At 32.0% G+C, this 26,821-nt stretch overlaps 2 protein-coding genes across 3 annotated transcripts; both read left to right on the top strand.

Annotated features, from left to right (window-relative positions):
- Nucleotides 1-4,310: 4,310 nt before the first annotated feature.
- LOC130801621 (protein LURP-one-related 17-like) lies at nucleotides 4,311-9,587 on the top strand. The gene is made up of 2 exons (XM_057665497.1): nucleotides 4,311-4,800; nucleotides 8,943-9,587. Exons 1-2 carry the CDS (start codon nucleotides 4,432-4,434, stop codon nucleotides 9,315-9,317), a joined length of 744 nt encoding a protein of 247 aa, XP_057521480.1. The 5' UTR covers nucleotides 4,311-4,431; the 3' UTR covers nucleotides 9,318-9,587.
- Nucleotides 9,588-10,573: 986 nt separating this feature from the next.
- Nucleotides 10,574-26,490, top strand: LOC130801499 (E4 SUMO-protein ligase PIAL2-like). Of its 2 annotated transcripts, XM_057665363.1 has the most exons (17): nucleotides 10,574-10,922; nucleotides 12,989-13,066; nucleotides 13,886-13,958; nucleotides 14,091-14,153; nucleotides 16,847-16,912; nucleotides 17,021-17,103; nucleotides 18,939-18,990; nucleotides 19,144-19,215; nucleotides 20,215-20,282; nucleotides 20,377-20,425; nucleotides 20,515-20,599; nucleotides 20,701-20,805; nucleotides 22,831-22,882; nucleotides 23,466-23,517; nucleotides 24,235-24,351; nucleotides 24,435-25,355; nucleotides 25,459-26,490. In XM_057665363.1, the coding sequence occupies exons 1-17, from the start codon at nucleotides 10,732-10,734 to the stop codon at nucleotides 26,059-26,061; spliced, it is 2,730 nt and encodes a 909-aa protein (XP_057521346.1). In that variant the 5' UTR covers nucleotides 10,574-10,731; the 3' UTR covers nucleotides 26,062-26,490. The 2 variants fall into 2 exon arrangements, with proteins under 2 accessions (XP_057521346.1, XP_057521347.1); XM_057665364.1 differs by lacking the exon at nucleotides 12,989-13,066 and having other exon boundaries at nucleotides 10,590-10,922; nucleotides 25,459-26,482.
- Nucleotides 26,491-26,821: the final 331 nt, after the last annotated feature.

The raw sequence follows: 26,821 nt of genomic DNA, 5'->3' as shown, positions 1-26,821 counted from the left end.
CAACAACCTTACATGTGGTGTTGTTTCCCATGGTAACATTTCCCCCATCAACACTTTCAAATGTATGGAAGAAAGTTTTGTTGGGAGTCATGTGGAATGTGCACCCCGAATCAAGAATCCATTCATTATTACCTTTGTACTCATGAGTGGCAACAAGAACATCGCCATCATCACTATCATTCACATAACTAGCATTGGCATTGCTAGTTCCTTCCCTTGCCTCTTCTTCTAGCTTTCTCTTAAGCTTCCAACAATCCTTCTTGATGTGGCCCTTAAGCTTGCAATAGTTACAAGTCTTATTTTTGTTTGGCCTTACGGACTTGGACCTTCCTTTACCCTTGTTTCCACTCCCACTAGTGGAACCTTTCTCTTGTGACCTCCCTCTTACAAACAAACCGTCACTAGCATTGCTTGGTGACTTTTGTGACAATTGTGTATCAATGAGATCCCTTTGAGTCAAGGCATTCTTCACATCATCACTACTCAAATTATCTCTACCATAAAGTAGAGTTTCTCTAAAATTTTTATAAGAAGGGGGTAAAGAACATAAAAGATAAATTGCCAAGTCTTCATCATCAAGCTTAACATCAATGTTTTGTAAATCCATAACAATGGAACAAAACTCATCCAAGTGAGGTTTTAAAGGTTTACCTTCCTCCAAGCGTAAGTCGTAGAGTCTACTCTTCAAAAGTAGCCTATTGGTAACACTCTTGGCCATGTAGAGTGATTCCAATTTCTCCCATATACTCTTGGTTGTTGTTTCTTTAACAACCTCTCTTAGAACTTCATTGGATAAGCATAATTGGATTGCCGATAACGCCTTTGTGTCTATCTCTTCCCATCTCGATGCGGACATTCCTTCCGGCATCTTCTCTACACCATCAATCGCCTTGTGCACACCATTTTGAATCAAAATGGCTCTCATTTTGACTTGCCATAAGCCAAAGTTTACATTCCTATCAAACTTCTCAATATCGAGCTTCATTGTAGTCATGATTTTCAAGTAATAATTTCTTAAAACACCGCAAAATAACCTTGGCTCTGATACCAATTGAAAACGATCGCCAAATACTTACGATGTTAAGAACAAACAACAATGAGCAAAATTAAGTTTGACAAAGTAACAAACAAGGACACAAAGATTTAAGAAGGTTCACCCAATGATGGCTACGTCCTCCGTGGTGTGTAGTTTATGTTTATATTATATCAAATGAATACAAACAACACTTCAATATGAAGAATTACAATTGAGATAGAGATAACAACAATAGGCTATGTGTTTGGCTTAAGGGTTGTGTTTGATGTGTTTTGCATACTTGAAGTGTGGGTATGAGAGCCCTATTTATAGTGCTAGGTACTTGAAGATGAATGGCTCACATAAATACATAGTTAATTTAGGGTAATGAATACTATGAAATAACTCTAAGAACTTGAAAAAGCATTATCTCAAGAGTCACACACATGAGACTCTTCACCTTAATCTTCATTAACACCAATAATTCCCATGAATACTCTTCACCTTATTACACCCTTTTGGATTCCACAACTCAAGAGTCACACACATGAATTCAACCCTTTAATGTGCACTCAAGTCACACATTAGTATAGTATCATTTATAATCACATTAGTATACTACCATTCATAACATAAACAAATAAACACTTCAACACTGTCTTATGATTAAAATATATGAATTTGTATGGTCTATTGAGTATAGGACCGAGTGTTGGCCAAATGGTTATATAACATGAATGTGTTTTTAAATGGGACCGTGTTGTTCTAGTAATTGGTTTGTTTTGTGGAAGGTTTTTTGGGGAAAAAATCAACATAGATTTTCACTTAACAATGTTGTTACAAACTTACAAATAACTTTTTATGACCTTTATTAATAATATCAATAAGGGGCTTTTCCTCATACTCTAATCTGGGTAGCGTTTGGAGCAGTGTCTGTGTGGGAGCAACATTTGACAAATAATTTTAAGAATACATTGTGCTTTAATTTAAATGGCCTATTATTTTAATTCAAAATTTTCTACCGGCCGCTGATCATTTTAATTAATCAGCCAGTCTTTTAAGAGATTATTTTTCCAAGAGACGTATCTCAGGTCCAGTTCAATAAAATTTAATGTATATTTTTACTCTATATTTTTCTTTATGGGTCGACCACATTAGAGATGAAATCTCAAAAAGACCGTCTCTCAGAAGAATTTATGATAATTATATACTGAGAGTCATTATGTGATACTCAACATTTGAGGCCTATAGTTATGTTCAGAATTTTCCACGGTCTTATGGGTCAAATATATACAATTTTACTTTTTTAATAATTAAGAGATTATTTTTAATTGACTGTAATAAATAAAAAAATATCATCTATAACTTCATATAAATAGGTTATTTTAGTATATTTATCATGATAAAATAATAAAAACTATAATCTATTAGTTTAGTAATGTGTTTGATGTTATACTTCACATTTATTTTATTATATATAATATTTATAAGAAGTTGTGCTTCAGGAAATATTTAGAAATTTTAATTATTATTATATAATATAATATTCTTTATCTATATGTGTCATTTAATTTAACTAGTACTAACATTTATGACTTTATGGTCTTTCATTTAAAAAAAAAAGGACTTACGGTGCAAATACCCAGAGTGGCATTGCTAATTTTTTTTTGGTTTATATGTGTAATTTGGAGAAAACATATTTTTATTGTATTCATTTTTTTAATAATTTATGTTTTATAAAACAATAATTTGTCGATTAAAATACGTGTCATGTTTATCCGCATCAATTCCAATTAATGTGCAAATTATTACTCTTTTTATGTCCAATTCAGTTTGCATTATTGAATAAAAAACATTCATATTATAATTCAAAATAAGGAGGATGGTGATATATTTGTTTTTTTCCACTATATTTATGAATTTAACAGGCAAAAAAGCTTGATTGTTTTGCAACTAAATAAAATGTGGTCCGTATGTCCAAGTTTATGACAAAGTTCCAAGACAAATCTCGCCTAACGCCGCCAAAACAATTAAAAAAATAAAACTTTGAGCAAAACGATTTACTATCAAATGTCCCATTTTATTAAACTAAAAATAAGAACTAGAACAAAAATACTTAAAATATCACATGCATCTTCTATTAAAATAAATCCAAAATTTTATATATGGAATGTGGCTATATAAATTAAAATAAATAATCCATCATAAAATTAAATTTAAATTCGATCTCTATTATTAGACGTGATAACGGTTCATACTAGGTATTATTATGAATAATAACCTTTAAATCATTATACTGAGATAATTGTAATGTAATTCAATCTATCTATGAGCTGATTTTATTAATTCAAAAATATTATTATTTCTCCGTGACAAAAAAATTCTGATTATGTTTTTTTGTAAAGTTTTATAGGAGCTATTTTGTTTCATAGACTAATTTAGAGTAACTCACTTGATAACAACTTTCTATAAATAATAAAGGGAAATTCTACATGGTAACCCTGAGGTATTGGGTTTTTCACGTGATAATCAAAGTCTTTTTAAAATTCACACGGTAACCCTAAGGTTTACCCAATTCATTCAATGTGACCTTTTTACATAGAAAACGTTGTAAAACGTTAGTTTAGGGAGCTTTAAATATCCTGTGTAGCAACACAAATTCATTTTAAGCACAATAATTTAAAGAAGGAATCCCAATTTGATAGTAGAAAGAGAATTGAAAAAACTAGAATTTGAATTTTAGGAAAAAAAATGTGATTTGAGGAAAAGATGGAAAGTTAGGGTTCATATTTTGCAAGAAACTCATGTTATAGATGCAATGTGATTTGATGACTGCTTTAAAAAGGCGTACAAGATGCTTTAAACTCCCTAATCTAAAATTTCAAATGTTTTATGTGTAAAAAAAATCGCGGAGAATGAATTGAGTAAACCTCAGAATTACTGCATGAATTTTCAAAAAACTTTTATTACCACATGGAAAACTCAATATCTCAAAGTTACTACGTGAAATTTCTTAATAATAATCCATTATAATGAGATAATATATACCAGTGTAATGATTTATTTTTGATAACATTATATAAATTGCATGTCATGAGGTCTAGCTTTTGAAATTAAATCTTTAATAAGGCGTGTAAAATATTTTTTAAATTATAATTATAATTTATAATAATTATATAAAATTGTTGTAAAAGAGAAACAAAGAAAAGCAAAGAAGCAAAGTACACAAAAAAGTCTATAAAATTGTACATCTGGATACACGTGGAATCTTGGCTGGATGGTCGGCACCCACCCAAGTCGTGTAACTTGTAAAGCCATTTTCTTCCTTCGCTATAAATATCTTTCATTAATTGTTCAACATTATTCTAAACTTCACCAGAATAACAAACACCAAATTCAGATCAGATCAGTAAAAAATGACACTATTGATGAAAACAATAACATCTTCTAGAAGAAGAGTTAATGATGAAAAGAGCTGTCAACAAGATTTTAAGGAATTTTACTACAAAGCAGCTGATCAAAATAATGATAATCAATTAGGTGTTAAAAATGGCGGAATTATTGATACTAATAATAACAATAAAGGTTTAGAATCGTGGTCATCAGCTTGTATAACATCATTAACAGTATGGAGGAAATCACTGTTAATGAGCTGTAGTGGGTTTACTGTTATTGATTCTAAAGGTAATCTTGTTTATCGAGTTGATAATTATCGTGGTCGTCCCGGTGAGATTGTTCTTATGGATGCTTCTGGAACTTCCGTCCTCACTATCCGTCGTCAAAAGGTACGTAATTACTCCTTCCTCTTCTTATATTTCAATCACTCCTTAATTTTATACACAATATATAAAAAATTAACTATTAGGTATATTTCTATCATAATTTTGACTTATAATTTTAGTTTAAGTATAATTTTTTATTTATTAATATTATTTTATTTTTTTATAATACTATTAATTGATTATTAATTTATATTTTATTTTTAATCTATAAATTAAAATATAATCAAATAAAATTTTGTTTAATTGATTTCGATATAATTATATCAATATTATCATTTTATAATTTTTGTTTAAATACAATTTGATATATTTATGATTTAATATGTATATTAACAAACTATAAAAGTCCAATCAGACTTTGAAAAAGAGAAAGTTGTTTATTTTTTTTATTTTTATTGATATCTGATAAAATAGGAAATAAAGGATCATTCTATGAAAAATACTACTCCTGTTCATATAAAATAAGACATTTTTTTTAGACAATATTCATCTATCACTTTTAAATTACATTTTATTATTAATTTATAAGTTAAAACATAGTCATGTGGGATCTTATTTGATTCTTTTTGATGTAAAGATTGTTAATATCAACTTTTTATAATTTTTAATTATATATAACTCGATATATTAAGGTTTGAATAAGTGCGTTGGATAGTGTGTATAAAGTAAATGTCCGGTTTTAGATGAATAGGAGGTATTATGTTATAACAACATATGTGTTAAATTGGGTGTTCATGCATTACACATGGTTGCATCACAATTGGGTACCACAGCTATACGAATACATAGCTTGCGTACACTTTGGTAGCCGAAATTGATCGTAAAAGATACGTGTTGGTTGTAATATCTTGGAATGAGTAGAACTGTGTATTAGAACGAACTTAGAAGGTATCTTGCTTAGTATAGAGTTTAAGCTAAGCAAGGATATAATTGATTAAAATTAGTTGTTAAATTTTGCTCCATTTAAAATTTTAAAACGTATTTTTAAGATTATATTGATCGCTTTTGTTAAAAAGCCACAATAAAATAATTTTAGAGTGAATGACTAATCTGAAGTAAAATGTGAAAAAATAAATTTTTTTAGTTTCATTTGTCACAAATTGTTTTAGAAACAAGAATATTTATCCAAATAAGAATATTTATCCATAGGTGTTAGAAATTTGTGTATATTTACATAAATTTGCCAACTAAAGCAAGCTAATTGTTTGTAATAGGTACTATAAAATTTCAGGATGCACAATATAATAACACATTGATATAAGATTGTTGAGAATGTGCTAGGATATTTGGTGAATAACAATAAATAAATTATAGCAACATAAACACCTAAAAACGGAGCAAGCAACAACAATGACAAACACAAGAATATATGAGGTATTTAATGATACCTCCCCCTCAAAACAAGTATCTTATCATTAATATAAATAAGAATACATTAATGATTTACCTTACAAGCTTTAAGATCAATCTCTCAAAGCAAAGATTGAACCTTTACTTCAATCTACCACATATATGCAAAAACAAAGAGGAAGAACTCTTATGGTGTGAACCCTAGTTTTACTCTCTTGTATATGCCTCTCTTATACCCTAATGATGTTCTAAGACTCTATATATAGCCATAAGACATATTAGAATAACCTAAAACAAAAGGACTTAAAGCCCACAAAAAACCGCAACAAAACATAATCGCGTACTGTGGGTTGCTACATATTGCTCGACCCGAGCTGCATTGGCTCGACCAGTCGAGCGCCAGTTCAGAGCTCACCAGACAACTTCTGTTTTGTGGCTCGATTGAGCCCTTCATGTTCGACCACTCGAGCCACCTTCAAAATCTTCCATGAGCACTCCCTTGCCTTCATCAAGGCACACAAAGTCTCCCACTTTGATCACTTCATCAAGTGATCCAAACATAAGTTTCCATATCCCTTTGATACATACTAACACCCTTCAATATGCAAGCCAATGAGTATGCTGCGAGGTGATCGAACTCATCTCCACTAAGATGAGATTTGGGGTTTGATTCAACAAAGACTAATTTTGATGAGATGAGATAAATAGTTTTAGTGTTGTAACAAAAATGATTTGTTATAAAATGATAACAAAGATTATTCAAAGAAGAAAACTTGTTAATTATGTTTTTAGATTTTTATAAAATATTAACAATTATTTATTTATAATTCTTGAAATTTTGGGCTAAAAGTATAATACTTACAAATGTAACACAGAACACTACTCTTACAACAATACAATACGTTGTGAGCTGGTTGATATCGAAAGAGTACATGCTTATCTCTTAGACTTGGGAGTATATTAGCTAGCTGTTGCCGACTCTTTATTTTTAGACCGGCCGGCTATATGTGGGAGCGAGTAACATGAGCTACTGGTCTTATACGTTTTTTATATGGTTAAAATTAAAACAAAGGTTTTTTGCGTATTATGTATCAAAATTAAATTGCTAGAGAGAATATTAAAATTTAATGTCAATTTACATTCCATCTAATTCTTGAAAGATAATTAGATAAATTGATTAATAAATTTGTATTATCAACGTGTATTGAATGATTAAGATATATTAGTATAAATTATTTTAGGTGAGCAATATATTATTATTATTTTATGCTAATATATTATCTCTCTTGATAATTTTTAATTTACTACTTTTATTATTAGTTCAATTAAAATAAGTGATAATAGTGGTTTAAATTTTAAACTTAAAAGGAATGGTTACTTGAAATCTATGATTAACAGTTGCTGGTTCTATGTAATTACGAATTTTAGCAATATTTTAATATATTAATAAAAAATAATTTTACTAATTAAAGGTCCATACAAAAGGTTCATTATGCTAAAAGTTTTCATTATTAGGCTATTTAAGCCAAGTATAGGACACGTCTTACGGTTAGACCGTCTCATACAAGAATTTGTACATTCAAGTATTAATAATCAAATTTAAAAATACCAAAATGTAATAAAATATAATTTTAAATTTTAGGGGCCCGAAATTTATATTTTGCTCAGGGTCTTTAAAATATCGGCTCTGGAATCTTAAAAAAAAAAAAAAAAAAAAAAAAAGTCGGCCAATAAAGCGTGTGCTGAAAATGACAAGACTAGCTTACTCGTTTAGTTGTGGGCCTTCTGGCCCAATCCTATCCTGTATTTCTTTCTGTCTATTAGTGTAGAATGTTGCGAATATTAGGATGTGTTCATCAAATTTTGATTTTCAAAAACTTTTCTAATTTCCTACTATCATTCCACAATAATGTTTTTTTTGATATATATAAATAAATGTAAAGTATAAAATTTGTGTTCTTAAAGTTTTTGCATTAAATTTATTCATTACATATAATTGAGTGATAATTAGTGGCGACTCGTGAGACTATCTCGAAACATAATGAGCTAAGAAAAAAAATTGAAGATATTTAATGAGTTGAGATTATTGAAATTTTTAGTCAAGAAAATGAGGTAGGAGTAGTAATTGGATGATAATTGTCAAATAATTGTTTTGATTAAATGTCCCAATAATATTCTGTCATCAATCAATTCGAGTATGAATGACAAAATTTTGAAAAGTATGGACTTGGCATGTATAGTGTGTAAATTAATGTGACTAAATTCTCAAATGTTATTTTCATATTGATATCTTGTGTAGAATAGTGAGATTCTGCTCACCTTGAGTATTCTCATTAAATCAATATATATAGGATATGTACAACCTAAGATATTGAGAATACACAATTACCTAAATTATACAAGATATATCTTTACAGAATATTAACAAGATAATATTAACATATTATCTATCACATATGGTAGAAAACTAATTTAAATTCTTCTATGAGTTAGTCTGGTTGGTATAGTCTCTCATCATTTTTAACTTTGTTGTTCGAACTTTTTAATAATTCAAATCATGTCAAAAATCAAACATATCATTTGGGTAAAAAATTAATGTTTTAATATATAACGCAACCTAGTTCTATTTTAATGATTATTTTATGAAATAGCCAAATTGCATCCGACATAAATATACAAGTCTGAGTAATTAATGTTTTTTCACTGATTCTTATTAGTGATTTTATACTACATATATAGTTATATGTATTCTAAATTTGTAACGCAATCTAATTTAATTCTATTTTTATGATTAGACACTGCGATTAGTAGATGACTGGCTGGTGTACAAAGGAGATGCTAGTAATAATAATTCCAAGAAAAAGCAGCCAATATGCTATGTGAAGAAGAATGTGAGCTTACTACATGGTCATTCCAATGTACTAGCTCATGTTTATTTAGGAACAAACACCAAGAATCCTACGTATCTGATTGAAGGCTCCTACGGACAACGATCATGTAAGGTGTTAGATAAATCCTCAAACAAGATCGTAGCTGAGATTAAAAGAAAGGAAGCCGCGAATGGATGTGCTTCGTTTGGTCTCGAGGTTTTTCAGTTGATCGTGTACCCAGGATTTGATTCTGGGTTCGCCATGACTATGGTGTTGTTGTTAGACCAGATGTTTAGCTGAAATTTTATGTTTATAGTGTCTTGGTTTGTGCCCCTCTGGCCTTTCTAGCTTGCCAAGATGAGGGCTTGTTAAGACTATATTTATTGTCTTACTAATGGAGGATATTGGTAGACTATGTAGTAGTATATGATATAGTATATATGTATGATGTACTCTATCTAGCTAACTTGCTAAATGTCTTATCTAACCAATGGTGTATCATGAAAAAAAGATATACTATAATTTTTTTAAAAACAATAATTTTTTGAAGGCCTGTCTAATTTCAATTATAATATTTTTAATTACTTTTTATTTTTAAACATTTAATATATACTGATATATATATACTACGTAATTTAAAAAGATCAATATTTGATTAAGGTAAAGATTGTTTATAGGCTGGGATTGATTTTTAACATTTAAACGACTTTTGTGTGCTCTTATTTTTCTACTGTGATCATTTAATCTAATAATTTATTGTGAAAACGACGTTATATTAGAGATCAAACACTGTGTTTCAATCTCTAATATCACCAATATCGAATGTATGAAGTCTTTTGATGAACGAATTACACTATTAATGATATCGATGTTTATAAGAGATAATAATGCAATAAAACGACATAAAAATTTAACAAAATTTACCTAATTAAGACTACGTCTTTCGGTGTGTAGTACTCTTATATTATCATGTGAAAAAAGGAAAACCACATTTTAGTAATAACATGGTGAGTGAGACTATATAGATAGTATAATGTAAATGCACCAAAGTAGGTTTGAATAATTGATATTCCTTTCAAGTTAATTATCCGCAATATTAGATATTTTTAATATAAAGAAAATGAGGGGATCACCTAAAATAGCAGACCTATATATAATATTGGGTATTTTTAATATTAAAGAAATAAGAAAATCACTGAGACCTAAAAATATACTCTGTCCTAAAATAAAAATAAAATAATAGAGATAAACTGCCAAAATAAAGAGAAGGTCAACTAAAAAGAATTGAAGGTGCAGTACACTTCTATTCCTTTTAAAAAAAAAGGTGTAGTACACTTCTACAACCTAAACCGGAAGCTAATCTGGCCATCTGGGAGGGAGATGTCCCCGCATGATAAATCCATAGCGCCACATTCAAAAATAGGGAAAAAATCAAGTCTAAAACCCTACCCCACCCATTTTTGTCTTACAGCCCATTACAAATACCACCCATTAGATTAACTAATCACTAATCAAATAAACGAAAACATTCTCCAACAATTCCTCTTCCATACACCCTACCACACCCAATAACGGCATTCTTTTTTTTTTTTTTTTTTTTTTTTTAATCACACTCGAAAACCAGAACTCAAAACATTTTCTCCAACAAATTCATTGTAGAAAGAGAAATTGAAGGAGTTTTAGAGAGAGATAGTCTGAGGGTTGCAAATTTGCAATGAGCGCTGCGAATAGTGTAATACCGGTACCGGGAAACGACGGCGTTTCAGGGAGGAAAAACAATCAAATTCAATTAGCACTTGAGATTAATTCATGCCGTATTATTGCTGTTGCTGATCAGCTTGCAATGTGTGCCAAAAGCTTCGACCAACCAGATCGATTTCTTGGACTTTGTCTCTCTCTTGCAAGGTTTTTCACTTTAAAGCCCTATTTTTTTTTTCTATTTTATTTGCTATAATTTGGGATTATTGAACCTGAATTCTGAATGTATTTTGTAGGATGAGGTTTAAACGTTTATTTTTTAATTTGTATTGTGTATGATATATTGATATTGTGAAATTTGTTGTTTGTTTGGTGAGGAAAATTCGGGGGTTGATAATAGATATTGGTGTAAACTGTTAACGTTGGTTTTTGTTTGTTTGATTATGGTTTGTGTTGTGAATTGGTGTTGAGAACTTGGTTTCTAAAGAGAAAATAACATTGTGGAAGTCTATTGCAAGATTAAGATTGGTGGTAGAGGCGTAGAGCCTTGAGGATATATAGTGCAAGTTATAAGGAGAGGTTTACCCAATTAGGGATACATCTTTCTTAACTGCTACTTGTATTGATTAATGATCAAACTTGAAGTGCTTGAGCTCAAGGACCTCATATTAAATGAATAAAAGCAAAGAAATTACTAACTTTTGATTTTTTTTGAGGCTAGAGTTTCTTATATAAGTTCTTTCAATTTTAAATAAAAGCTTTATTTCTTGTCTCACTGAGCTTTTTTGATAATGGAGGTTGATTGGGTTCATTTTTACTAAATGTAACTCTAGTTTACTAGAATTATAGAGCAAAACAAATTCGCCCTAGTTTTAAATAGCGCAAGGCACTCAGAGGTGCTAAAAGGTCTTGGAGCCTAGGCGCAAGGCCCACGGCGAGGTGCACCTTTTGACTCAAAAGCTTATAAAACAATTCTAACATACTTGGAAAAATTATGTTCATATTATATTGGCATCAAGATCAAAGCACATTCATTATCATTGTGTAAGTTTACTAATATAGTGCAAAATAGCGCAAGCGGACTCTTAAATCTGTGTGTTAGAACAACCTGTCTAATTGTTCTGTCCAGTTGTAACTAAAAGTAGAGAGAAATAAAAAAATATAAGAAAATAACAGGAACATATAGAAGTCAGAAGAGACATAAATAGAAGAGAGAATTGAAAGGAGAAAAATGAAGTAATTTTTTGACAAGAAACAGTAGGCTTGTTATTCAAGAAAAGGAAAATTGAAAAAAAAGGAAAACTAGAAGATTATGAATCGAAGATGCCATAAGAGAAGGAAAAAAGATGAAAAATCAAAAAGATTAAAAAAAAAATGAAGAATCTACAAAGAGGATTGAAAAAGGAAAAAAAAGGATTTTACCTAGCTGTATGGAGGCTAGAGAGTGATGGTCACAAAGTTGTATACTTGTAAGCAAATAGAAGTATTTATTTTCCCCTTCTTTTTCTTTCTTCGTAAACAAGAGAATCTTTCTTTTCTCTTTTCAAAGTGACAAAATTTTTTTGTCTAATTGTTATATGACAAATTACTAAAAACCATTTTCTTCCATTAGAAACCAAAAGTGCGTAAAGTGAATGAAGTGCACAAAAAGTGCAAAAGGTGCACAAAAGCGCCAAGCCTAGACTAATAAAAGCGAATTTTCCAAAGCTTGATAGAGGCACACTTTTTAAAACTAAGAATTCTCCGCAAATGAACTCTTGAAACAAGTCTAGAAGCTAAACTAGGCTTTTGCTCATTCGAGTAGTACATGCTCGTTCCAGTAGCCTCTTTCAATGTCGAGCATATGTCCCTTGCTTTGTTCTTTTCCTCGTTGGAACGTCCAACTCTCGTGTGAGATTTTGAGCCCATGTTTACTTTTCTTCGACTCCTGTTGAATGCTCCTAAACTCCATCTTTGTGTATATTGTCCTCAAACACTAACCAATGCCTTTAAACCAAGCCCATCGCCCAACGGACTTGAGGAACCCATACAATGGTTTGGATTTAGTGGTTTATTTGTGGTTTGTATTTAATGATTTGGTGTTGATGTGTTATGTTCTCAATTTGCCTATTAATTTCTTTTGGTGGAATGTTGGAGGCATAAAAGATATATTTATAAGTCCATGTGAATTCACCATTGATAGTAACATGTCTAGAAACGTCATTGCCAATAGTAATATCATTATGAAAGTGGGAGTAGGAATTGATGTGTGTTTGGTGTGTAATGTGTGTTAGTAAGCTGGATGATATGGTAGATGAAGCTTTCCGACATAAGCAGAATGTTCTAGGAGGCGCTTGCGCACATTGTTTAAGGCAAGCAATCTTGGTTATGTTCTTTATTTAATCCACTTATCTTTAGTAATATAGGTTAATAGCCTGCACTTTTCGACTTGTTGGTATTTAATTCAATTCAATTGAGTTCAATACTGATAAGTTTAGTTTAATAGCGAGTTTTCTAACACATTTCAAGTACTTATGAGTTTTGTTTGATTCAACACAAAATCCAGTTGAGAACATGTCCATAATCTGAGTTGTTTATGAGCTTGCCATAGCAATTGTAATCTAAAAAACTTCATCACGCGATCCTTTTTGTTTTTCATCATAAGCTTTTGTAGTTGCTAATATAGCTGCTTACTTTGTCATTGACTCATTGTAGCCCTTGGTTCCTCTGTCATTTTGTTGAATACTTGCAGTAATTTGTGTATGATATCGATCAGCGCTGACATATATCAGTGATTTCTGCATGGTAGATACATTTGGACTGAACCATTATGCATTTGTAGTGGGGTTTTTTCATTTTACAGCTGTATTTTAAATCTTGGACTATATGCAACATATTGTCTGATATGTAACGTGGGATTTCTCAATTTATCTAACAATATCCCAATTCTCTGTGTTATTATACCATTACTACCGTTCAACAGTAGTTGCTTATGACGATTTGTAAGATACAAAACCTTCTATTCCAGACATAATTCTTTTGTTACAAGTTTCCATTGGTTTTCAAACACTTAATTTTAGTTGAATTAAACCGTGTTACCCGCACAAAGTATACATAATAACATTTAGTTAATGTGTCAAAAACTCACTTCATGGTTTGATCGTTCTCTTGGGTTTTATTATGAAATGCAGGGGAATAGACTATGGACTTGCAAACAATGAGGTGCCGTCCCATGCTTCAAAGTTGCCACCAGTTTTGAAAATGGTGAACTCAGTGATGATGTTGTTTATCCGTCTTAATGTGTCCTTTTAACTTTTTTGATCTTCACCCTAATATTTGATGGCATTGTGATTTTTTATTTCACTTTTGAATTGATTTTTAAATTTAAATAATTAGGTGTGTAGCAGAAAGGACCATAATCTGCAACCAGCTATTATGGCGCTTATGATCTCTGTAAAGGTATGTTTGTTGTTATTAAAATCTTGATTCTGATGTATGAATGTACGATTCAAAAATAGTTGAGCAATCCTGATCATTGGTAGTATTGTGATGTTGGGTTGGAATAAAAATTTGAGTGATAGGATCATAACAAGATTCTATGATCTTACAATTTGATCCACTAAACTTAATCTCAATCAGAATTTGATTTTTCTAATGCACCATTTTTCACATACATACTTATGTCTAAAAATATTTCATAATTTCTATTTATCAAAAATGAAGTTGAATATCATTTATAAAATATGATGTTTTAAACTAATTATTGAATATTTATGTAACATCCCTGAGTTTCCAACCCTTTAAACGAAACCAAAAATCGTGAAGGACGGGAGGAAATTCGGGTGTTACATAAAAAGAAAAGGAAAAGAATTTAAATAAACGTTAAAGATTAACTATAAAGGTGAGTGAGTGGAAATTTCGGCAACATCTCTATTAAAAACTGAGGATGTGACAAGAACATTTCCAACTCCTTAAACGAAACCAAAAATCGTGAAGGATGGGAGGAAATTCGGGTGTGTTACAATTTTTCTATATCATTTATTAAAAATTAAGTTTAACATACTTTATATCACACTTTTAAACCTTTAAAATGAATATTTATTACTAAGGATTATATTTTTTCGCTCATTTAAGTTTATTTATAGGATCATACCTGCAATCCTATCCCACAGATTTGATCTTATCCCATTGTCGATTTGATCTTGATAACCTTGAGTATACGTTTGTTACTATGTTGCATCAACATGTGTTTTCATGATGCAAAACAATTATCTTGTTACAAGATTTATAGTGGGTTCTTTTGTGCACCTTCAAATTATAAAGGATAAGGGCTTACCTAGTAACAATTGACAAGCACAAAGTTTTACGATGATCCTTTATTTTGAATACTCTAACAATGCCCGTCTTTTAAACAATTACAAAAGTTCAAAGGGGCAAAGAAATTGCTTGTTAGAATACATGTATTAGAAATTAACTTTGTTTGTATTTCGTTAATACTTCTACGAAATTTTCTAATCACTAGTTTTTATAAAATTAGATTTCAGATAATGAATCTTATCAACCATTTTTTATGAGTAATAAAAATTCGGAACTCAAAGACCCATATACATATGCTATTGTTTTTTGAACATCTTCCGTTGTTCCTTGCATTTTAGGCCTGTATGTAATTGTAATTTATAATGATTGACTTTAAGTCATAAACTTATTTTTATGTCATTTCCTTAGTTTTAAAAAGCTCTCCTAGACGTGCCTAAGGCTAGCGCCTCCGGTGGTCCATGTGTTTAGCGCTAAGTGAGGGCGAGTGCTTCAGAACAATTTTTACCGCCTAAAATCAAGCGTCCCAAAGCGCTTTAGGGCGTAGAGTGCTTTTTGGTCTTAGCCTCAGAAAAAGATTATTTGATCATTTGATGTTAACAATCTATGTTACTCGACACTCTGTTTTTGTCGGCTCACCGGTGTCCGGTACGACCAATACGGATACTGGCGCCGAATACGTGTCCGGTATGTCGGATTGCACATGGGTACGGTGCAGTTGATGAAATCAACAATCTAAATAGATAAAAGACTTAGAAAAGAGAAATCAAGGAGAAAACATAAAAGAAAAAAGACAGAAGATTAAAATTTACCTATTGGCGTTTTAATCACCATTGAAGGAGGTGGAGTTTAACAGGTGAAGAAAAGAAGGTGGAGGTGGGGTAGGGTTTGAAAATATATTACCTTTACAGTTTGTCATGTGAAAAAAGAGAGGGAAAAAGAGAATGATGGAAATAAATGAGCTTTGAAAATAAAAGTACTAACAATGTTAGAAGTAGGGTTTGTAAATACCTTTGGCTTTAGCCTTTGGGCTATTTATATTTTAAGCCCAAAAATCAATTTAAAGTTTTTTCTTTTGTTTTTTCCTTTTGTCATAATCCCATCAGTTGCTTTTTTTTTTTTTTTTTTTTTTTTTTTTTTTTTTTCTGTTTTGTTTTCTTATTTTTCCTTTCTTTATTATTATTGTTATTGTTATTGTTAGTGTTACTGTTATTGCTATTCCTATTGCTTTTAAATTTAATTTGCGTACCCTCGTACCCGTATCCAATGATAGGACGGTGTCCACGTATCTTAGAATATTAAAATTGTCGTACCGGACACTAGGATCCACACCCTTATCCGATACCCGTACCCGAGTGCAAGTAACATAGTGAATAACCTTCACATATGTTTTTGCTTCTTTACTTCTCTTCTTTTCTTTTTCATTTCCTTTCTTTTGTTCTGGATTTTTTCTAAGCTCGTTAGTATTTTAATTTTAATTTTCAGGATTTTGGGCCGCCTTACGCTCAAAAGCTAGCGCCTTTGACTGGAGGCTAGGCACTTGGGACCCTTTGACCATTAGAGCGACATGCGCTTTTTAAAAATTAAGGTCAATTGATTTATCTTGAGTTTCATATCGGGAGCAAATTAGAATGAAAGTTCGTTTAAGAAGACCTAAGCTCCTTTTATGCGGATGAATTTACAAATGACCTTATTTAATATTATAAAATTTAGGGAGTGTTTCATTCATATACCTGTGTGCTTCTTGCATGATTACAAGCTATAATTGCTAAATCAATATGTGTTGAGCATTTTCTCAATCATGCTTTTTTTCTGTTTTTGTTTTTGTTTGGTCACAGAATGCCTGCAAACTTAATTGGTTCACTGCCAAGGATACTGAAGAATTGTTGACACTTGCAGATGAGGTGGGACTATGTAGCTCATTCACGAGCTTGGTTTTTGTGTGATAAAATGTTTTTATTCTAAATTCATGCCTTTGGTATTCTCTTAACATGTACTTGTTCTTCTTGTAGGTTGCAAGGAGTTTTGTCACCGAAAAAAACGTTAACACTGAAATTTGTAGTTTTTTGCCAACTGTTTCTACTATTATTTCCAGGTAATTTTTTAATGCTGTGTTTCTCTCATAGAAGGCTGCTTTTTCTTACTTTTGATAGTGAAGCTCGTGACATTATGTATGTCTAAAAGTGGAATGCGAGAAGTCCAGTTTTTGAAATAAAGGAAAGACTGAGATGAATTTTGAAAATTTAGCAAATGCAAAATCATCATTGTTATTTGATATTCGTGATTGTTTGGTCCCATTTTTTTTTATTTGGATCTTCTTTTGAGTTGCCAAGTATAGAGTTGTGTGGCTGGGTTCATGAAAGGGAAGGCTTGTGAACAGTTTAGATAATTAAAGCTAACCCTTTCGGAAAATTGTATCAATAAATTCTGAATATTGAGGGTCTTTGAGGAGATGAAGCCACAATTTGTGGTTTTCATTTTATTTGAAGACTTGTCATTCCCTTTACTTTCTGGGGAGTTGATATATCACCATTTATGTCTAATTTCTGACCAATGTGAGGCTTAGTTTGAAACTTTAACATATCCTTGTTCCATAGTATAAAATATCCCTGCAACAAATTTGCAACACTCACAGCTTATTACTGTCCCAGCCCATCTTCTTCATAGCTCTCTGACTAAATTGGTGGATATTTTTGGACCAATGATTTTCACTAATTTGGTTGTATACACTTCTACATGTGCAAGTGAAGGGAAGGAATGAAATAGTGTCACCAATTGTGGATCTTTGTTTGGGCAGGGTGGAGCTCATGCCTACTCCCTTGATGCATTTACATTTAGGTGTGGGAACTTAATCTTGGCCCCCATTTATTTTGCTCTCGCCTTTGATTAACTGTGTATATAATCTTCAAGAAGTTACTTATCCCCAAATTATAGCTCTTATTATATTTGTATTTTTCGTTCATCTATTGTTTGAGAGGACAATGTAATGCTTGTCTAAGTTGTAGAGAAAGTGTTGTGAATATATTGTTGATATTTGACATTGTTTTCTTGTATGTTTTCTTGATTAAGTATATCACCAAACACAAGATTCTATTATATTAATGCCATTAAGTTACTTATCCCCAAATGATGGCTCTCTATTATATTTCCAATTCGTCCATCTGTTGCATGTGAGGACAATGTAATGCTCGCCCAAATTGTAGTGAAAGCGCAGTAAAAATATTGTTGATATTTGACATTGTTTTCTCATATGTTTTCTTGATTAATTTTATCACGAAATTCAAGATTCCATTATATTAATGCTATTAAGTGGCTCCCATCAATATACCTACTTACCTAGGATCCCACCTACGCTCCTATCATGTTCCCAGTTCCCACCTAGGTGGGGTTTTGCGAGGGGGGTCAAATGCATACACTTTATTCTAGTAAAAACAGAGAGCTTCTTGCTGAAAGATCCTTGATATAAAAGTAAAACAACATCTGTAACTTTGTAACTTCATAAATAAGAAGGGCATAGGATTTAATGAACCATTTTACTACATTATAATCCAAAATCACGACGATGTCGAAGCCTTAATTCCAAATTATTAATGATAATATAAGGTTGCCAACATGAATTAAAATAAATTATGGTGAGAGATTGTTACGAACAAAGACTATCACTTTATTCAGTCCTATATTTAATCCAAAACTGAAAAATTAAAAAATTTTAGCTCCACTAAAAATGAATACAAGTATACTACGCATTTAAAATATTTTCTTAGCTTTGATAGCCTTCTAGCTCGTCTATTTTTTATTTGATAAATTCAGTCTCATTGCATGCATTGGTTTGACTGGATGTTCTTTGCACTAGTTGAGTTTTTTTTTTTTTTTGTTGTTTTTTTCCTTTTTAGTCTAAATTAATTTATTTTTGTTTCTTTATATATGTAGGTATTATCCACGATATAAATTAGGCAGCATTATTGCTTCTGTTGAAGTTGAGGTAGGCTTGTATTCCTACACACTGCTCCATCACTTTGGGTAAAAGGTGTCTGGTCTATTTTCCAGTCATAGTTTATTTCACAATACTTCATCAAGATTAGCTCAGAATTTTTCTCATCTTGAATATTGGATATTTCTTATCTTTGTCGTTCAGGCAGGTAAGGGAATTCATTTGGTTGACTTTCACATCTCGAGGGATATCAATATTTCAAAAGGCGAAAGACTAGTATGATCTTTTACTTTATTCTATTATGTTCTTTGTTGTGTAAATGACCACTTGTGAAATGACTTGATTTTCAAATAAACTTCTCAACTGTTTGTTTGGATTTGGTAAAATGTTAGTAAACTGATTTTACTCTGTTTATCTAGAGACTCTTGCATCTACAATTGATTAAGAGTGTTCTAAACCATGTTTAAATAATCTTAATATATTTATTATGTTTATCTAGTCAAGTGAATTTTGCAATTGTAAATCATATCTAAATAGTTGGTTAAATGGTGAACGGGTTACCAGAATTTCAATATCTCTAACAATGCTTTAGGCACTAAAAATTTGATTCACAAATCACAGGTGAGAGGATAAACGATGAAATCTAAAGAATGGTGAATTCTGTGCGTTCTGAGAAAATGTAACCATGATGAACTGGCAACAATCAATAATCAATTTTACCAAACACTTTCATTCTAGCTGGCTTGAACAACGGCTTATTAGCCAATTTTTTTAGTTTGTCAATTTAGCCAACAACTTTAGAAATAGACCTATAGACAAAAATGGCCTGGATAACACGAGTACAGAATGACATGGATAATTGGGATTTGAAAGAGTATACAAAATAAGAATGAGTAAAGGATGTAGATAATGTGTAGGATTGTTGAAAATAATATTTTTTTTAGTTGTAGATTGGTTCTTCGGCTGAATGAAGTATATTCTTTGTTAGAAAAACACTCTTACGTTAATTTATTTTGATTCATGTATCTTTAGAATTGAGATAGAGGTTTTGGCATTGTTTTTGTGTCGTATTGACCCAGATAAAGTATATTTTTTGTTATCAACGATCTCATGTTAATTGATGTTGGTTCATGTAGGTGATCCCATATAATGGAATTAAAACTTTGATATTGTTTCTTTTTATTTCATTGCCTTTTATTTAATTTTCTTTTGCCTTTTCTTCTCCTACCTTTAATATACTGTAAAGAAACTGATGTTTTTTGACTTGTGCCACAGTATCTGTTCGTGGCTTCAAAAGACAACTTAAACACTTCATCATGTGTTATAACTCCTCAAAAACTTAAGTATGTATGCTTCTCCTCAAGTCCCATACTCCCATTTGTCTTCTAAGCTTCCCTATTTTCTCACATAATTGTATCTCTGTATGGCTCTGTGCAGTATCTTGCTTAATGGCATTGCTGTGGAACGTAGAAACTCTGTTTGTATGGTTTGTAATTAATCCTTGGCAATTTAATCTAATTGATATTACTGTCTGCTTTTGTCCATGTATGCTTTATGAAGTGGGTTTTTGTTTAGGATTCTACACCTCAGCTCCCAACTGTGGTCAGTAAGTACCTTAAATATGGAATAAATCTCCTTCAAGTGGTGGGTCAATCTAATGGTATTTCCTGTTGACACCTGAGAGCGCATAATTTTCTTTTACTGTTTTTTAAAAAATAGTTTTTGAAGTGGCATCTGAATTGGTGCCTTTTTGATGTAAAGGTGATTACATTATTATCATTGCTGTAATGAGCACTATACCATCTTCTAGTCTGCCAATTCCACCGGATTATGAGCAGCCTGTTTCTGCTGCTACGTTCAGCTCAGGTATCACCCTTTATCCTCATGAATTGCTCATTAACACCCTGAAACCAAACGTGTTTAAGAATAAGTGCAACTACATGGGCTTAGTGTTTCGGTTCCTTCATGTGTTGCAAATTAAATGTTAATAAGCTTCAACTGCTCTTCTTGTCTTGTTTTCTTTATTTTTGGAGGAGAAAGAAAGCTGTCTGTAGCTTGTGCAGCCTATATTAAGATTTAATGGGGCCAAACTTATTGGCTTAAGGATTTCTTTTCACTTGAAGCTTTACTTTTGTTTCCCAAAGGAGTTTTTTTTTTTTTAAATTTCAATTTTTGTAAGTTTTATAAATTTTTTCTAATATTTTATGCCTACAAGAGACAAAAAGGGTTAGAGTTATGGGATTAGGGCTAAAACAATAGTTGAAAAGATAGGATTATAATTAGTGGTGTTTGGGGTAAGATATAAATGTGAATGGAGTTGGTGTTATTGTTGATTAACAATCAATTAAGTATGAGTAGAGGTGTGCTGGAAGAATGATAAGATTACAAGAATGAAGATTGTATATGACTTGAAGATCTACAATGGAATTAAATGATGGAGTAATATAGATATATAGCTAAAAAAAGGACATGCACATGTTTTTTAGTAACTTGGAAAAGACATACGACAAGCCAAGGTAACAAGAGATGTACTTTTGTGTACACTAACAAAGAAGGGTGTTTCCGGAAATACATTTAGTGTATGATATGTATCGAGTAGCAATGACAATTTTTAGGGTATGTGGACGGTCAACAAAGGATTTTTCAATTTCATTAGACTTTATCATGGTTTGATGCTTAGCCCTTTTCTTTCGAAACGGTTCTAGATGAGAAATTTGGTTGTTCTACAGAGATGTGCTTTGATGCATGTTAATTTATGACCATTAGGATATGAGACTGGAGAGAAGGGCTAAATGCTAAGTTAGAATGATGAGGATAAGAATTGAAGTTACAAGGGGTCAATTACGTTGGAGTAAGACGAATTATATAAAATGTCACTTTAACAAAAATGAAACAAGTAAAGACACTATTTAGTTGAAAAAGAAAGGAATCACATAAAGTGTATCATTTAAATAACGGGTTCATATTCTAAATAGTGGGGACATCCAACAAAACATAGCTCATAATTCACGTGGACGATTGCTAATTTGTTATTTCATGTGAACGACACCAATCGTTAACAATTTAAGTTGTTGATGTCATCGCCACCATAACCTCCTGTGTTGTTACATCACCATTTTTGTAACATGTGACACTTACTTTACAGATCCCCTATCCTTTACATTTGTTGGTTTATATCCATATCACCGCTTAAAGTTAAAGCACGTGGGATTGTCATGTATTTGCGCAAATTTTGGTATATTTTTTGATCTTTAAACACGAGCATACAAGTTTGCTAAAAAGCTATTATAATTTTTGAGTCTGTATTTTCAGTTTGTTGTGATTTTGCTGCAATGTTACTACAAAGAAAATATGAATTGATATGGGGAATGGTAACAATAACGCAAAACGTTAGTTTAGGGCCCATTCAGTAATACTGCGGTTTTCAGTTTTTGGTTTATTTGCGAAGTCATATAATGTATGACTTATAATTTTAATTTGTTGGAACATGATGATTTTAAAAATAAACAAGTTTAAAAATTGGAAAAAATAAACGATGACTAACGTGCCATTGGAGTTTCCGGAACAAAAGCTTCATATGATGGGTTCCTTTTTATATAATATTTTGATCAATTGTAGAATGAAGGAAATTTTCATAAGAACATTAATATGGTGTTTGGAAAACAAAGTTTCGGAATGTTAATCTGGAGATTGGGGAGGAAGTTTCTGGAACAAGAATAGGTTGTTCTTTTCCTCCTCTTTTTCTGGTGACTAGGTGATGGAGTTTGTCAATAAAGTATATATGTGCTTTTGAGGATTATATGTTGTGCAAGATTTCTTAAGTGGTTAGATATTTAATTGCTTTTCTAATTTCTTTCTCAGTTCTCACTTTTGCCATTATCCTGTTGTCAGATTCTGAGCTTGTCGAAGGGCCGTCACGAGTTAGTCTCAATTGTCCCATAAGGTAACTTTCGTTTCTTGTTTTCAATTTCTTTTTAATATTGTGCTTCTAGTTTCCTTCATTTAAATTTCAGATGCTGCTTTGATCAATGTTTTGGAGGAGATGCAGTCATAGGCGTAGTACATGCATTTTTTGTGTTATACTTGAATTTTGGATCTTAATGCAAGAGATAGATCAAGTACTATTTGGATATCTATCAATAAAATATCTTTGGGCTATATTTTTCGTCTTGTAGGATAAAAAACAGTACTTTCTCTGATCATAGTTGTATGTGTATCTGGGTATGTCATTGCATTCTCCCTGTGTTTGGAACTTTTTCCATGTCAAATCTTTGTCAGGCGTTGGCTGTGTGATGGAAACTAATAATCCTCTTCTCAATTTTACTTCCAATACATTTTATTGGCTAGGTTTAAGTTTCTTTATAGTCCCTTTTTTACCCGTGATCATGATCCATGTCATTGAATTATGAATTTGTGGAGCAGCAGAGGCGCGGGAGTTTTCTTTTTCCTTTCCTATAAATTTGAACATAATCTGACTGCATTAGTACTTGTAATTGTTTTATATTATTTTGTTTCGTTGTTTGCAGTAAAACACGCATCACAACACCGGTGAAAGGGAACTTGTGCAAGCATTATCAGGTTACTATTTTTATGTGTCCTAAAGCATGTAATTTTATGAAATGTACATCTTTTCATGCTTGTATTTTTATAAGAGGATTTACCTTTTATAGTTTTGCACATCATAGAAAATATTTTGTATTTTATAAACTAAAAAGGCAGCTTCTCTTTCAGATGTTTGGAACATTTTTTAATGTTTGTTTTCACTGTTAAAAAATTATCAGTTAAGATGTGAAAATATTGTTATAACTGGCACAATGTTGATTGAACAAAAATTTGGCTTTAAGAACTATCTCTAATTGTGCATAATTATTAATTTTAAAAAATTGAGAATCGGGTTTTATCTCGGTCGGGGCAAGTACCACTTTTGCAGGTAAGGTTATGGGTTTAATTCTCATCTAGCCTTCCCTTTTCTTCTGCCTACTTTCTAATCCAAAATAATTATAAAAATTTGATATACAAATAAAGTTTGCATTGAAATAAATCAAACAAGATCCCCTTGACTATGTTTTGACTTATTAAGTAAGAATGAAGTAAATCAAACAAGTAGACATTTGATTTGAATAGGAGAGAGTATATTACCTATAAAAATGTTTCTTTCTTTTGCTTGGTTTTTTCATGTGGCGGGCGGAGTTTATGGGATTATCAATAAGCACAACTACTCGATAATGCAAAGTTTACTCTTCTGTTGTTTTCTACTCCTCTTCTAAATATTATACTGCTCTTCCTTTAATGCAGTGTTTTGACTTGAGCAATTATGTTGAAATGAACAATAATCGACCAGTCTGGCGCTGTCCAAGTTGTAATCAGTCTGTGTGTTTCTCTGATCTTCGTGTTGATCAGAAGATGGTCAAGGCAAGTAAATATAAAATTAGGATAATTCATGCAAGCATTTTTACTGTACTACTAATATTTTTATTGTTTTGATGTGTTTTTAGGCCCTAAAAGATATCGGGGAAAATGTTTCTGAGGTGATGATTTCTGTAGATGGTTCATGGACAGCTGCTTCTAGCGATAAACGTATGGATGAGTCACAGAATAAAACTTCAGCTAACCAGCTGGAAGGGCTTGAGTTGGAGGAATCTCCGGTCAGATTGGATGATCTTCCCAATATACTCGACCTAACTGGAGAAGACGAGGTGATGGACACTGATCAATGTGAGCCAGTAGACATAAAGCCTGTACTCCATGCCAACGTTCAGGGCCAATTTCTTCCTTCAAATTTAAACCAACTGCCAGTATCTGGGAGTACTATCGAACTGCTTCAACAGTCTTCCGCACAAACTGTTAGTGGCACATCTCCCCGAGCAGTAGTGTGCAACTCTAGCTCTGCTACATATAACACTTGGCCTCAGCCACAGATTGGCGGAACTTCAGGGACCTTTACTGGTAATCATATGTTGACTCCTGTATTGAAGGATGCCGTTTCTCCTGTGCTAAACCGACAAGCTGATAGCTTCCAAGGCATTAATTATCCTATGAGTTCAACATATTCTCAACATTCAGCTCCTGCTTCCTCTAATGTGCAGTTGCCCGATGCTGTATTATATTCACAGGCAATCATAAACACTATACATTCGATACCTAGAAACGTTACCAGAGTTCCATCTGCCATACAGGCCCTTCCAGTTCAGAGGCCTACTACCAATCTGCAGCAGCATTCAAGACCAAGTGTGAGCTTACCTACAGCGAGCGGACCTTCTGCTCCTTTTCAACAGGGTGTTGGCCATGCAAATACTCATTTTCGTAATTCTTTTGGCAGCAATATTGAAAGGCAACGACATCTTTCTCAATCTTTTGTTAATCCTCAAGTACCAAACATGACCACTGTTTCTACACAAAACCGCTCAATTTCCCCGGTACGATGTGGAAGTGTATACTAATTTACCTTTTAGTTCTGTTTTAAACCTTTTACAAGTATGTTACAAGTCATTTTCCCTTATTAATTGTGTCTGATTACAGGTTGTTAGCCATTCCAATCCTAGTCATAACGTGCATAAGCCTCAAACTTTGAGCCAGCCACCGCATCTTATGCGTTCATCACAACTTCCTCGGACATCGCAATCGCCTCTTAGTCATAATCAACGTGGAGTAGGTCCCAGAGTGGGGGTTAGCAACTCTCCAAGCACATACCAATCCGTCCATTTATTGCCGTCACAAGGATCTCATATGAGACATCTGCAATCCATGCCTCTCCAGACGCAACCTGTTAGGACGCCGCCATCTGCGCCTTCAAAATTTGGAGGAACACCTCAGGCTGTCTCTAGGACAGAAAATTTAATTGATTTTCATTCAGAAAAAAATTGGAGACCCACTAGCCGAATGCGTGGAGCACTCACTGGAGAAGCTTACTCTCAGGCTTTGAACCAATTGGGTCAGGCTGCATTGCCAGTACAAACTCCTAGTTCTAGACCAGCTGTGCCACAAGCATCAACATTGCCTAACCTTCAAGTCTTGTTGGCCAATCGAAGAGTTGCTTCTGAAGTATCAAGTCAACCTGCAACAGGTAGCGTCAATAGTTCTGGAACCATTGGTACACCGTCAGAGGGATCTCAAAAGGGGTAAAGCTAGTCTAACATAATTACTCTAGTATAGTATCTCTTTTCTGGAGGCGGTATAACGTACCCAACAGTTAATTATTTTGTATCCAACAGTAAATTATTCCTCTGGCTGTATTTTTTAGTTTAACAGGCTTGGTTTATTTGACGACTATTATAGTGCTAGATAGTGCAGGCTTGGAAGATAGATTTTTTTAGGAATACCCATCTTTGTAGAATGTTGATTATGGTTGCTTGGAGCAAATGTGTGTTCCGTATGTGCAAATATTAAGAAATTATTCTTTGCTTAAAGATAAATATTCACAATGCCTTTAATTTTTAAGTGATACTTATTTTATTTGTTTGGATATTTTGTATACACTGATACACAGTTCTATATTATGAGAAAAATAGCACACCCAACTCATCAAAAATAAAAAAAAGTTGGACAAGCAATTTATTTTTGCATATTCAGTTGCATTAAGCCAATAATACTTCTAATTCTATCTTTTGACAACAATTTAAGAGTTATGAGACTCTTACCTCACACTGGACACTGCTTGAAAATAATCGTCCTTATTTATAAAAATATCATCTTAATTAAGAACAATTAACATAAAACTAACTTGATTGAACCAAGTGAATAATTTACTATCGGTATGAAATACACTAATATTGCCTAATCTTTTTTATTAATTGTTGTAACTTGTATCATGAACTAGATTTGGTATGCATATCTCCTATATGCTTTCAAAAATATTACCTCAACAACAAACAACATAAAACTA

Source organism: Amaranthus tricolor, chromosome 15, assembly GCF_026212465.1.
Source record: "Amaranthus tricolor cultivar Red isolate AtriRed21 chromosome 15, ASM2621246v1, whole genome shotgun sequence".
NCBI classification, from domain to species: domain Eukaryota; kingdom Viridiplantae; phylum Streptophyta; class Magnoliopsida; order Caryophyllales; family Amaranthaceae; genus Amaranthus; species Amaranthus tricolor.
Note: the sequence above shows the minus strand (reverse complement) of the source record. Positions and strands in the feature narration are given on the sequence as shown.

What these genes read in the sequence shown, in the direction of transcription:
- LOC130801621 (XM_057665497.1), top strand. Translation starts at nt 4,432, where the DNA reads ATGACACTATTGATGAAAACAATAACATCTTCTAGAAGAAGAGTTAAT. An exon ending in TCACTATCCGTCGTCAAAAG is followed by an intron (nt 4,801 to 8,942) that starts GTACGTAATTAC and finishes TTTTATGATTAG; the next exon opens with ACACTGCGATTAGTAGATGA.
- LOC130801499 (XM_057665363.1), top strand. Translation starts at nt 10,732, where the DNA reads ATGAGCGCTGCGAATAGTGTAATACCGGTACCGGGAAACGACGGCGTT. An exon ending in AGTCTCAATTGTCCCATAAG is followed by an intron (nt 22,883 to 23,465) that starts GTAACTTTCGTT and finishes CGTTGTTTGCAG; the next exon opens with TAAAACACGCATCACAACAC. An exon ending in ACTTGTGCAAGCATTATCAG is followed by an intron (nt 23,518 to 24,234) that starts GTTACTATTTTT and finishes CCTTTAATGCAG; the next exon opens with TGTTTTGACTTGAGCAATTA.